Raw genomic sequence first — 13367 nt, 5'->3', positions numbered from 1 at the left:
GTATTAGTGTGAAATAATTCAGACGTCATATGCGGACAAACACGACGTCACACCTGATCCACAGATCCACAGATCCACAGACAACTTATTTTTATATATATAGATATATATATATATATATATATATATATATATATATATATATATATATATATATATATATATATATGGAATTAATGTAAAGAATAAAAATTTTATTTTGATATATTAATTATTAATTGTTACTATATTAAAAATTATTTTGAATAATTATCAAGTGGCCTTGAATCCTGCTTAAGAACTGCTTCATACTTGCTAGAAAAGAATCTCAGTCTTTTGCCTATTCATATGTTTCTTTTTCTATTTTAATTTTAGAAAATACACATTTTCATTGTTTTATTCCTAGATATTCTAATAAGAATGATTAGGATTAAAATAATAAGTTATTTCAGCTCCGTATATCTTCTGCCAAGCTTGATTTTTCACGTATAGCCTATTAACACATAGTAGGCCTATTGATTTCGGAAAAATTGTTTTAAAACAATTTTTGCTTCCTTTTTCTTTGTTTAGCTCTCGTGTATATTCCAGAAAATAGAGCGGTTATCTTTTGCAATGGCGAAAGGAAATGCTCGTTTGCTGATCTCGCCTCTGTTCAAATTAAATAAAAAAAACAAGTTTTTTCAACTGAAAGTAAGGAGTGACATCAAAACTTAAAACGCACAGAAATTACTTCGTATATGAAAGAGGCTGCTTCCTCATCAACGCCCCGCTCTTTACGCTAAAGTTTGACTCTTTCTCTCAATTCTTCTTTCTAAAACAGTAAAAAACTTTAGCGTAAAGAGCAGGGCGTTGATGAGGAAGCAGCCTCTTTCATATACGAAGTAATTTCTGTGCGTTTTAAGTTTTGATGTCACTCCTTACTTTCAGTTGAAAAAACTTGTTTTTTTTATTTAATTTCTGAAGTTTTTGAATCAATGCATGTTTTGATTTTGGCTCTCCGCAGAGGAATGATCAAAACGAAATTTGCATATTTTTTTTTTGGCTCAATGTTTTTCTCATAATTTTGATCGAATGATTTTGAGAAAAAAAGAGCGGGGGACGAAGCCTAGTTGCCCCCCGATTTTTTGGTTAATTAAAAAGGCAACTAGAACTTTTAATTTTTTACGAATCTTTTTATTGGTAAAAGATTTACGTAACTTATAAATTAGCTTACGTAAAGAACTTTTGTATTCTCATGTTTTTATTACATATATGAGGGGATTCGCCCCATCGTCAGTACCTCGCTCTTTACACTAAAGCTTAAATTTTATCCCAATTCATTAAGAATGACCCCCTGAATCACAAAAGCCGTAGAATAAGTAGTTGAAATTACCGAAAATACTTTAGCGTAAAGAGCGAGGTATTAGAAGGAGGTGAGCCCCTCATATGGGTAACAATTTCTGTTTGTTTTAAGTTTTATTGCTGTTCCTTACTTCCAGCTGAAAAAGCTTTTTCACTTTTATTTTTTAATTGTTTTTTTTTTAATAATGCTAGTAAATCCTGCTCTCCCTTCATGGAAATTTTCTTCTCCCATTACAAATTCTCGAAGGAAAGTTCCCCCAGCATATCCCCCTCTTCTCAACCCCTCCCCAAAACCAAAAAAATCCTCCTGAAAACGCCTGTATACTTCCCAATAACCATTACTATATGTAAGCACAGGTCAAAGTTTGTAACTTGTTGCCCCTCCCACGGGGACTGTGGGGGAGTAAGTCGTCCCCAAAGACATAGTTATAAGGTTTTTCGACTTCGCTGAATAAAATGGCTATCTCAGAATTTTGATCCGTAGACTTTGGGAAAATAATTAGCGTGGGAGGGGGCCTAGGTGCCCTCCAATTTTTTTGGTCACTTAAAAAGGGCACTAGAACTTTTCATTTCCGTTAGAATGAGCCCTCTTGCAACATTCTAGGACAACTGGGTCGATACGATCACCCCTGGGGAAAAGAAAAAAAAAACAAAAAAACAAAAAAACAAATAAACACGCATCCGTGATCTGCCTTCTGGCAAAAAATGCAAAATTCCACATTTTTGTAGATAGGAGCTCGAAACTTCTACAGTAGGGTTCTCTGATACGCTGAATCTGATGGTGTGATTTTCGTTAAGATTCTATGACTTTTAGGGGGCGTTTCCCCCTATTTTCTAAAATAACGCAAATTTTCTCAGGCTCGTAACTTTTGATGGGTAAGACTAAACTTGATGAAACTTATATATTTAAAACCAGCATTAAAATGCGATTCTTTTGATGTAGCTATTGGTATCAAAATTCCGTTTATTAGAGTTTTGGTTACTATTGAGCCGGGTCGCTCCTTACTACAGTTCGTTACCACGAACTGTTTGATTGGCGGTAACGAACTGTAAGTGATGAGTGACTTGGCTCAACAGTGACCAAAACTCTAAAAAACAGAATTTTTATAACAATTGATACGTCAAAAGAATTGGCTGGTTATGCTAATTCCAAATATATAAAGTTCATTTAGTTTAATGATACCCATCAAAAGCTACGAGCCTGCGAACATTTGCCGGATTTTCGAAAAAGGGGGAAACATTCCAAAAAAGTCAAACGGTCTTAATGAAATTCACACCGATCCTATTCACCATATCAGAGAACCCACTTTAAAGGAAGGTTACGTTTTTTGCCAGAATAAAGATCACTGGTGTGTGTTTATTTATTTTCTGTTTTTTTTCAGTAGTGATCATATCGAACAAGTGATCCTAAAAGATCAAGAGAGGGCTCTTTTGATCGAAAATTAAAATTTCTAGTGCCCTTTTTAAGTTACCAAAACGATTAAACAAACAATTACAAGTAGAAACAATCTCGAATATTTTTTCCAAGACAGTGGAATCCCGAACTCTAAATGAATATTTGGGCACTATGTCCAAGGGCCGTCCTCAGCACAACACAAACAAAAATATAAAAGAGAAACTTAGATTAGAATACCAACTTTAAAACTAAAAAAAAAAAAATAACTTTTTTTTATAATGCAAAGGCAGTGTTGGATTAGCAGTATGTAGTAGATCGAAAGGATTAAGTTTGACTAAGATACATCAGCCTGCTGATGCTCCATTTGAAATCAGCTTTGAGATTTTTTTAGATAATCTCAGAGTTGTAAAAATGTCAGGTACGACCTTTAGGGTGACAGTGACAATCTGTGTTTTTTTGTTTTTTATATACTCAGTATTTCCTCTGGAAAGCAAGCTTAGCGGCCATGACTTCACCCTTAATACTTGATATAAAGTCTCTTTTTTTTCTCTTATTCTAATTGTTTGAAATAGTTTTTTTTTTTTTACTCTCTTGCATATTTTAAGAAATAAAGTCAATACCTTTTGTCTTAAAATAAAAACTCTCTTTGATGGCATTAAGTGATCATATTGTCGGTGCCATAATTAAAAACTTCTAGTTCTGAGCAAAAATGTTTTGCCAAGCTCTATGTTACTTTAGAATCAGAGGTCATAATCTCGATGCCCTAACTAAAAGTTACCAGTTCTGACTTTTTCTTCAAGTTCGATTTTTCTCTCACGTGGAATCATTAATCATCTGCTAGTTCTTTAAGACAATAGAAGACAAAATAGAAATAGAAGAAATAGAATACAACAATACCTTGATAGAAAAGCTACGGCTTTTTAAGCTTTTTTAGTGCCATTTGTTCTTCGCGGATTTTTTCTCATTTACCAAAAACTGCATAACTGCCCATGTAAGGTTTCTTTCATTAAAATTGAGTTTTCAATTCTTCATAATTTCCTAGATATTTTTGTTTATCTAAGTTTCCACTTGACCAATTCAAACAATCAGACTCCATTTTCCTTGTCCTTGGTACTTGAATACTTGTTTCGTGTTCACGTTCTTTTTATTCCTCTATTTTCTTATTCTGACGTTTAGAAAAACGGGCTTATTTCATTTTAGACCTTTTTTTTTATTAAGGCCCACTTTTTCGCTTTGAAACACGTGTTTTCGTGGATCCATGTTTTTTATTTAGTTCAATATCGACTTTGGATTAGTTCACTACGACCATGATCCATTTCACGGTAAGTTAAGCGAGTAATATTTAGAAATGAAGTTATTGCTGCCAAATCTTTTTAGATATTCGACAGACAGGTTGACGCTATAAAATAGTGGCTAAATGTGCTGATTTGACAACTCCAAATTTTAATAGATGGTCTTTTAACTCTTAGAAATTTAATTTAGTTTATACTTTTTGTTTAAAGAAGACATTTAAAAAAAAGTTTTTTCCATAAATATATACTTTAGCTGGTGTTTAAAAACGTTTAAAAAGGAAGGTATTTCCTTTTTGGCATTTCTTAGCATTAGACGTAGGATCCAATAGTTTAGTGACACTTTTCAAAAAGACAAATCATTACTTATCTGTGGGACTGCTTTCTAAAGAAGTTGTTTTTTTTTTTTTTTTTACATTGAAATTCTTTAGTCTAATTTGTATCAACTGCTGTGAGTTTCAATTAGATATTAGGATTTTTTGAAAGGTTTATTATGAGATCAATTTGAACTCTCAAGATGTATAAACTTTATGATGTAATGTATAACTCATGCAGAATGTCTGCACAGACAGTTAAAGAAAACAACAGCCCAATTTCCATACATATTCTTTTGTGTTTGTATGTATGTAGATGCACTTGTGCTAAAAACCTCCGAATACGAAGACGAACCACGGCCCATAGTAACCAAAAAAATTAAAAACACATTTAAAAAAACTGGCTAGTTAAGAAAATGTTGAAAAATAGCACGGACCCCCAAAAAAGGCTCCAGCTCAAAACTGAAAGTGCAGCATTGGAACCGTGACTTCCGGATCACAACTAATAGGGCACTAGAACATCATAAAGAACTGTATAAGAACTCGTTTTAAAAGATGAGTTATAGATAATTCTATATAGAAATGTGATACAATTTAATCAATAAATAAATCCAAATACTGCATTTATTTGAACATCCTCGTTACTGATTGAATTTTCTTCCTTTTTAAGCACAAAATATGCCACAGAGACTTGAAGCTGGAAAATATCCTGTTGGATACAGAAGGAAATGCAAAGGTAATATGTTTATTAATCTGAAGAAAGATGTTCTCCCTTTTCTAGTTGAAAGGTTTCTAATTCGAGGAAAGGTTTCTAGTTTTCTAGTTGAAAGGTTTCCACATCCTTTACATACCTAGATATGTCAATATTTTACGATTTCCAGAGATTTCCAGTGTATTTTTAGTAGTTTCACGGTTTTTCTTGTGGATAGGGTAAATCCCCCCCCAAAAAAAAATTCCTGCATGTGTACTGGATCTGAGACTTCTCCTCTACTTAGATAGACTCTGGCTACAGATTGAAACAACAATGGAAACAATTTTCCTCGTTTCTCTTCTTCTTTTTTTTGTTTTGATTCTTGTGTCTAGCCTTTGTGGTTTCATAACATACTGACGAGGATGGTGTTCCTCTATATGACCTTCATTGATTTATTTAATTCTGTTTTGTCTCCTGGATATTAAAAAAGGTTCTTTTAAGTAATGTGGTAGTTGAATCGCTGCATGAAGTAAGATATTTCACATTTTTGAGTACAAGGGCCACCTTCCTGCTAAATTGGCCATATCCAAAAAGACTCATTCGCAGATTTTTCGTCGTAGCTCCTGAAACATTTTTGTAGTTCATATGGGAATTAACTGCAAGGTGAAAAATTCACTTAGAATGCAAGTATCGGTGTAGTTCTTACCTATCTTATTAAACAACCAATATGTCTAAATCTTTCTCGAAAACGGTAATATAATTTTTACTGAAATCGGCAAACCTACCTTTTTCTGATGCAAAAAAAAATGGTATAGATAGATCGTGACTCTGGTAAAGTTTGTTTAACCCTCCCAGCCCCCTTAACGTTTTTCGTTAATCGTCAGCTGACTAAAGTTAGATACCCCTAATGGGTAAAAACCTTGAGAATAAATAGGATAAGTTATAAAATGCAATTTTTCTTTTGACGATTTGCTTTTACCGTATGCTCTGTACAAGGGTGAGGAAATAGTAAGTAATCAGGTCATCATTTTCTTAAACATTCTGAGCTGAGTTTATCGAATTTGTTTGTGGCCATTGCTTAATTTAATTAGCCGTCTTGCTTAATACTTTGTGACAGAACATTTCAGCTAAACTTTGAAGAACAAGAGCAAGATACTGATTAGTTGGGGCTTTTATATTTAGATAAATTTAGGTCAACATATTGTTATTTTGGACTGGATTTTCATCTGTCTTTCTCTTCGTTAAGTGAAGCTCGGTCTCAGGTACTTTTGTTTATGAGAGAGATAAGAGTGAAACAAATTAAATTCGTACTTTATAAGAGACTGTTTTATTTTTGAGATTGTATGTTATTATAGTTTTAAAGGAGCCATCCCTGGCACTCACCGCGCCGTTTCCTTGTTAAAAGCAACTGAGAAGCCGGATCGGTTAAACCTGTAGTTTTTTTTAGCCCTGCAAGCAGTGGATTGACTTTTAATTATTTGTGGTCTTAAGAATATTCATTAAAAACAAGAAGCAAAAAGAAAAATGACTAGAATAGTTTGACCATTAGCAATACTTTTTTTGGAAGCTCTTTTGAGTGAGTCTATACTGAAATGTACTTAAACACACTTCGCTGTGCTAAAATAAATGAGCTAACTTTGTAAAACCTGGATTTTTTTTCTACCAAGTAATTTTCCACCAATCTTTTCTACCTTAAGATCAAAACCTTATTGCTGATTTTTCTCCACTTTTATTTCTTTTATGATCTTCCAGAGCTTGCATAGCGGCTCTGTCTTGGACTTGTATGTCATTTTTTTTATGTGAGGCTCAAGCCTCAAGTTGCATATTTTCAGCCTCTTGTAAGGATTTATAATTTTAAGACAGTGTCTCTACTTTTTCTTCTCAGAGAACCATAAAGGCCACAGACGTTGTAGGATCATGAAAAACTGATGTTAAAAAATACTGGAGTACAAACTAATAATGAAAACCAGTAACGGGGAGCTCCGAAAGTATTTTTTTACTTTTGATTAGGAATGTAATTTTATTCTGCAATGGAAACTATAGAAGTGGAAACACTGCATTTACACTGAATTGCTAATAATTCAGACTATAGTAAAGTCAACTGTTTCGTTCCCATTTGTTGATACATGAAGCTTAGGCTTTAATCTTGTGTGTGTTGGCTTGGGAGAATACCAGCCAACTTTCGAGGTCAGTCAACAGTTTATGGGCCATAGACGATTAAAAACAATCTTAAAGGTTCTCTGAAAGACATTTGGAGTTTGTCACGGTAATATACTGCTGGATACTCCATGTATTTATATAGCACTTCAAATTTATACAAATCAAAAGTAAGAACTTATGTGCGAAAATTTTCTCTTGATGAGCAGTAATATTTCAAAATCCAAGTTGCTTTTTTCAAACCCAAAATGGCTTCGATGACCGTTCCAAACTAAAAGCATAAGATAATGTTTTTTTCTAAATTGGAATAAATGTAGAAAACATTCAACATCAACATCAGTTTATTAAATATTCATTCAGAATGAGATGCCACTAAGGTCAATATTGATCTTTTACCAACATCCAGCAAACATCGAGATTTTTGCTATCAGAAGGGCCCTTCATAATGAAATTTATCCGATAACCCATTTCATGCTAGTTGACATAGAAATGTAGGCTAAATCTATATTAGCGTGTTAGACAACTGCTTCTTCCTCTTCTTGTTTGATTATTTGGAGGCGCTAATACATAATCTCCATGCAATATCTAGCCCTACGACAACTAAGATTGAGTTTTGAGCCCCGGATTGCCAAAAAAAGAATGGCCCTGTGCTACCACAGGGTTGCCTTGAACAATGTTAAAATCCTAGGTTGCTCTGGATTCTAATTAAATTTTTATTATGAATGTATCCAGCACTAACTGAAAATACGGTATTGGCTAAATGTAATTGTGAATGAGCCTTTACCAGTTTCGTCTTTGTGTCTGACATAGCAACCATGGAAGATGATTGCTGTTTTGCGAGATTAGTACAAATCGTGAAGTCCGAAACCGTCTTTTCATGATGTTCAACAAAGTAGTTATTCTTGTTCCTATGCAGTGTTTTTAAACAAAAGTATCGACAGCTGATCAATTTCAGCTGTTCAAATCTCGATCTAAAGAGCATGGGAAATAGATAAGACAGAATGCCTGTCACTTTAGAGGGGTTTTACCAGCCAACAAAAGAAAAAAGAAAAAAAAACTACTAATGCCGCTGATAGTACAGAGCTACCCAGCAAAACTAAAAAAAAGTTGTTACTGGCTGAACCTAATACGCATACTGAAACTTGGATTTAACTGAAGATTCTAAGTGTATAAGGATCTAACTGGAAGTTTTGGGAATTAGACGCATTGTTTTGTTTATAAGTGGATTAAGCAAAAGAATTTGAGCTAGGTTAGTATGTAGGTCACATGCCATTTGTAAAAAGAAGTAGACGAAATTTCCTATTATGTCCTTTTGGTAATAGTGGTTTTCTTATCTTCTGATCAATGTAAAAAAATAGAAATAGAAAAAAAGATTAGTTGGACACCGTGGCATCTACTACGAATGCGATGGGCCTGCGCCCTCTAGATTATTTTTCCGCCTAGATTTGGAAAATGTTTTTGAGGGGTGGAGGTGTTTTTATTGTAAAAATGCCTATTTAGTATTTTCATTGAAATTTAAAGTAAAAACGACAAATTTAAAAAACCCCATTAAAGGTTGCAAAAAGAACATTTTGGACCCTCCCCTAAAGTTTCATGACTTGAAGCCACTTTTTAGATAAACACATATATAAATTTATTCAAAAATAAGCACAACAATAAATTAAAATCATTAAGGAACATAAGATTTCATGTTCCCCTGGCAAGGCTGTGGGACCATAAATACTGGGGAGTAGTGAGACGTCATATGAAGTTATTTCCTGTCGTTTGTTTTGTTTTGAAACTAATTTGAATTTCTTTTCGTATATAATAATATTATTCCCAGGGTTTCTCAATCGGTCACTTTTTTATAAAAAATCTAATCTATTTTTCTTATTTTTTTTTCTTTAAGACACGTCACCATGGATTTTTACAAGAAAAATGTGAATTACCTTTTTATATACCAAAAGTACGAGGATTGTTATATTTGTCTATACTTGAAGATTTCAATTGACTTTTGCGAAAAAAAAATTAATGAAGAACGTAATAAAGAATAAATTAATGAGTAAGAAAAAATAAATTACCTGTCTCAGACATTGGCAATTTTGAATGTTTCAGAGAGGTTTCCCTTGGAACTAAAGAACATCTAACGCAATTAAGCTTTTTCGATAATGCTTAAAATAGGATCTTAAGAATAGAAGCAATAATTATTACTTCTCAATGCGTATATTCAAAAGGTTTCCAGTGTGTGCTACAAAACGTGAGGGAACAAGAAGCACTCTCAGCCCCCTAATCTAAAGAAGAAAATATTTAGCAAAGCTTAATGTAAAAAAGCGGTCTGTGTTCTGGCAAACGGTCTGTGTTCATTTGCTGTTATATTCATTGCAGCTTTTCTTCCTTTTGATATTTTGAGCAACTTTATTTTCTTTCTCTGTCTCTCTTCGTTCTTTTTTTTTTGCAAACCTTCCTTCAGGGGAAATTGGGAAACATCAGAAACTTTGTTTTAAGGCCTAATATCTGGATTTCTTTACATAGGTTTCAAAATTATTCGCAAATTTCGTTAAGTTTAAGAATTTTTTTTTATAGGGGCCTTCTCCCCTACTCCTTTTGTATGCAGATAGCCTATATACGCATTTGTCTAAGAGTGAACCAATTCAAGGCTATTTTTTTTCTAGATCGCTGATTTTGGACTCTCAAATGTATTTGACGGTAAGAGGATGCTGACAACTTTTTGTGGAAGTCCTTTGTATGCCTCTCCAGAAATTGTGCGGGGAATCCCCTACCAAGGACCTGAAGTTGACTGCTGGTTAGTTTCTTATTTCTGTGTTTTGTTAAAGACGAAGTATATGATCATCTTTTGAGAAGAATATTTTCAATTCCAAGCGGAGATTAGAAGGAACAAAAGTACAAAAACCTGAAATTGGACCATCTTCTGACCTAGAGGGACTGCCAACGTCAATTTAAATAAAAAACCAAAGGATAATTTCGCTTTAAAAATTTTTCATACCAAAAGCAATCCTATGACCCCCTCCCCCCACTCTTATTATTTAGTTTCTATCACTTATGATATTTAGTGTGGTTTTTATGAATAAAAACCCGATCCACGACGATTCCTTCAACCCAACCCACAACGATTTCTTCAACCCAACCTTTCTTCTAATAATATGGAATATAGCTGTACCCATAAAATAATTTGGGATGCTTTAGATTGTTTTATGACGTGACACATGATAACCATGAAAACTAACATCTGCTGCTAAAATCTGAAAAGGGATAACTACCCAATAATAAAATGGAAATGTAGCCCTATCATAATAAGTGTGCTAGTGCCGAAAACCGGCAAAGCTACCTCTTTATCTAATATATATTTAAAATCAACCGTGTTTTTGTGTATACACTTTTTCTTTGCAGTGAAAGACATGCCAAACTAATCAAGCAAGAAATGGGAAAATGTATAATAGCTTGAAAGTATAAGGTGTGAAAATTAAATAACGCAAACATTAGTTGCCAAACATGAGTTGCCGACAGTAACCAGCGAAGTGAGTGGAGGAAAGAGCCTTCAAGCCACATTTTTGAGGGTCAAAGGCCAAAGCCTGTTAGTTATAAGGCCTGAAGGTTAAAGTCCATCACTGGTGAGTACAAAAGCTTCAGATGTTGGGGGTAGCTTGAGATGGATGAATGCCATAGCTATTGGAAGAGTTGACAAATAGCTGATAGAGTCGGATTTTTTGTCAGCTTTTTCTTTTTTTGGCCATATGCTATGTAAAAGTAAAGAAAGAGAGGGATAGAATGAATGTAAAAAGTATCTTTAAAAGTCTTGAAAGACCTCTAAACCCTTCCTCTGACAACTTTTTAGTAGAAACGTAATGATGTTGCAACTTCTTTGAACCGGAATCATCCAAGGATTTACGAATATGTAATCCAAGTTTTTCCTCCCCCTGATAACTTTTTAGTAAAAAAGGTACTTCTACTTTTTGCAACTTCTTCGAACCGGAATTATGCCAGGATATACAAATTATGTAATCCAAGTTTTTCCTCCCCCTGACAACTTTTCAGTAAGAAAGGTACTTCTACTTTTCGCAACTTCTTCGAACCGGAATCATGTCAGGATATACAAATTGTGTAATCCAAGTTTTTCTGTTATATTCTTTTCGTTTTTAGGTCTCTTGGTGTGCTGCTGTACACATTAGTCTATGGAGCGATGCCATTTGACGGCTCAAATTTCAAACGGCTTGTGAAACAGATTTGTCAAGGGGAATATTACGAACCAAAAAAACCTACACGTAAGTATTCTGGGAGAAAACTCTTGTGTTAGAATATTTGTCCATATAAAATACATGTTGAACGTAGATAAGTATTTTTAAACTTCATTTCACTGAACTGACAAATGTGAGGGATAGAAAAAATTATGCACGGTGATGTATAGTTGTGCTAATTATTAGAGAGTAGGATAATCGGGTCTTTTTACAAGGAAGGGGGACTGAAGCTGCAAAATTGTGTTTTTAGATTTCCTTTCCTTTCCTTTTTATATCTCTGTTCATTTATTCAGTACATTTTTTAAAATTTTTCATAACACGTGTGTTTCTAGCCACAAAAGTGTGTTTTGGGATTTTGTTTTATCCCTTTTTATATCTCTGTTCATTTGTTTGCTAATTGAATTTTTCATGACGCGAATCTTAGATGAATATGATGGAATTATAATGAACATAGTTTTAACCTTTGTAGCATCACTTTCGAAAATTTAAGTATATTATATGTACTATGTAGAATCACGAGTTAAAATGACATTAGGGAATCTAGCGAAGCATGTTGAACAACGGATGATACATCATGAAAGATGTATCATTCACGAAATATATATTTTATATATTTAAGAAATAAGTATATTTCACGAAAAAATAATTTCGTGAAGATTCATAAATCAAGTAAGTTTTTTCTTTTTAATTAATTTGTCTTTTTCTTATTCGTTCTGTCATGTCCGACGGCTTTTTTCAAATACTTATTAAAAAGTCTTTTTCTTATTGTCTTCTTCTTATTGTATTGCGGAGCAACATTACTGCTTTCGTAGTTTTTTTTTTTTTTTTCACCGTGATCAGCGACCTGTAGCTCCGAAGTGGTAAGAGTTAAAAATTTGAGATTTTTCAGAGGGAAGGGAAACGTGAAACAGAGTAAAAAAGTTCCAGAGAAGTTTCTAAAATTTCTAACAGTTTTCCATAAAAAAAAATAAAACCGTTTTTTTCTTAGAAACTCTGCGTTCGATGTTTGGCGTCAAGTTAAGACGACCCTAGCTTCGGAAATAAACTTGTTAGAAATACAGTTATGCTGAACTCATGTAGAACTTTCATTTGTCTCTTCGAGAACCGTAGCACAAAATTCCGTAGCTCTTACAGATTTCCCGGAAATAATTCCGGAAAAGTCCATCTCGTTCCGATTTTTTTTGGAATTTTCTCAAATTTTCGATTTTGATGTTTCTTATATTTTTATCGAGTAGTGCTATGAAAAGTATGCAAGAAGAAGTGAAGTGTTCTATATACCAAGTTGCTTCGTTCTCTAAGAAATAATTTCCGAAGTTTCGACGTTCTAGAGGTAACTTCTGTTCTGGACCAGCTAGAATTTTTTTTCCAACGCGGTTCGACAGGTCTCGATCTCCTAACAACTGGATCTTACAATAGTTTCTCCGAAATAAAATTCCTTCTTTGGGTTTTTCTATTTGGAAGTTTTGTCATGCCCTCGGGGCAATTTAAATTTGTTGGTGAATTTGGTTTGTTTTATATTTTCCTAGCTTAGACCATCAAAAGTTAAGCAGAAAACTATAAGACGTTATTTCTGTATCTCTTTCAGATTTCCCGGAAATAATTCCCGAAATGTGCGTCTCGAAACATAATACTTCGAATTGGCGTCAAGTTAAGACGGCCCTAGTTTCGGAAGTAAACGTTTTAGAGATAAAATAATTATGAACTCATATAGAACTTTTATTGATGTTTTCGAGAACTGAAGCATGAAATTCCTTAGCTCTTACAGATTTCCCGGAAATAATTCCGGAAAAGTCAATCTCGTTCCGATTTTTTGAAATTTTCTTAAATTTTCGATTTCGATGTCTATTTTATTTCTCGTTTATTTCTGGACCAGCTAAACATTTTACCAAAACTCAGTTTAGTAGGAGCTCGAAATAAAACCATATTAAAGATGCTTCAAGATAACAATCGAAGCCGCATTAGAAAAAT

The 13367-nt window shown here is 33.6% G+C and overlaps 1 protein-coding gene across 6 annotated transcripts in view; it reads left to right on the top strand.

The window, feature by feature from the left end:
• Nucleotides 1–13367, top strand: part of LOC136034829 (uncharacterized) — a 142062-nt gene that overhangs the window by 92516 nt on the left and 36179 nt on the right. For all 6 annotated transcript variants that reach the window (XM_065716275.1, XM_065716273.1, XM_065716276.1 and 3 more), the window contains 3 exons: nucleotides 4990–5055; nucleotides 9819–9949; nucleotides 11305–11426. In XM_065716275.1, the coding sequence (XP_065572347.1) occupies nucleotides 4990–5055; nucleotides 9819–9949; nucleotides 11305–11426 (319 nt within the window). The remainder of the gene's footprint in view (nucleotides 1–4989; nucleotides 5056–9818; nucleotides 9950–11304; nucleotides 11427–13367) is intronic.

Source organism: Artemia franciscana, chromosome 13, assembly GCF_032884065.1.
Source record: "Artemia franciscana chromosome 13, ASM3288406v1, whole genome shotgun sequence".
Lineage (NCBI taxonomy): Eukaryota > Metazoa > Arthropoda > Branchiopoda > Anostraca > Artemiidae > Artemia > Artemia franciscana.
Note: the sequence above shows the minus strand (reverse complement) of the source record. Positions and strands in the feature narration are given on the sequence as shown.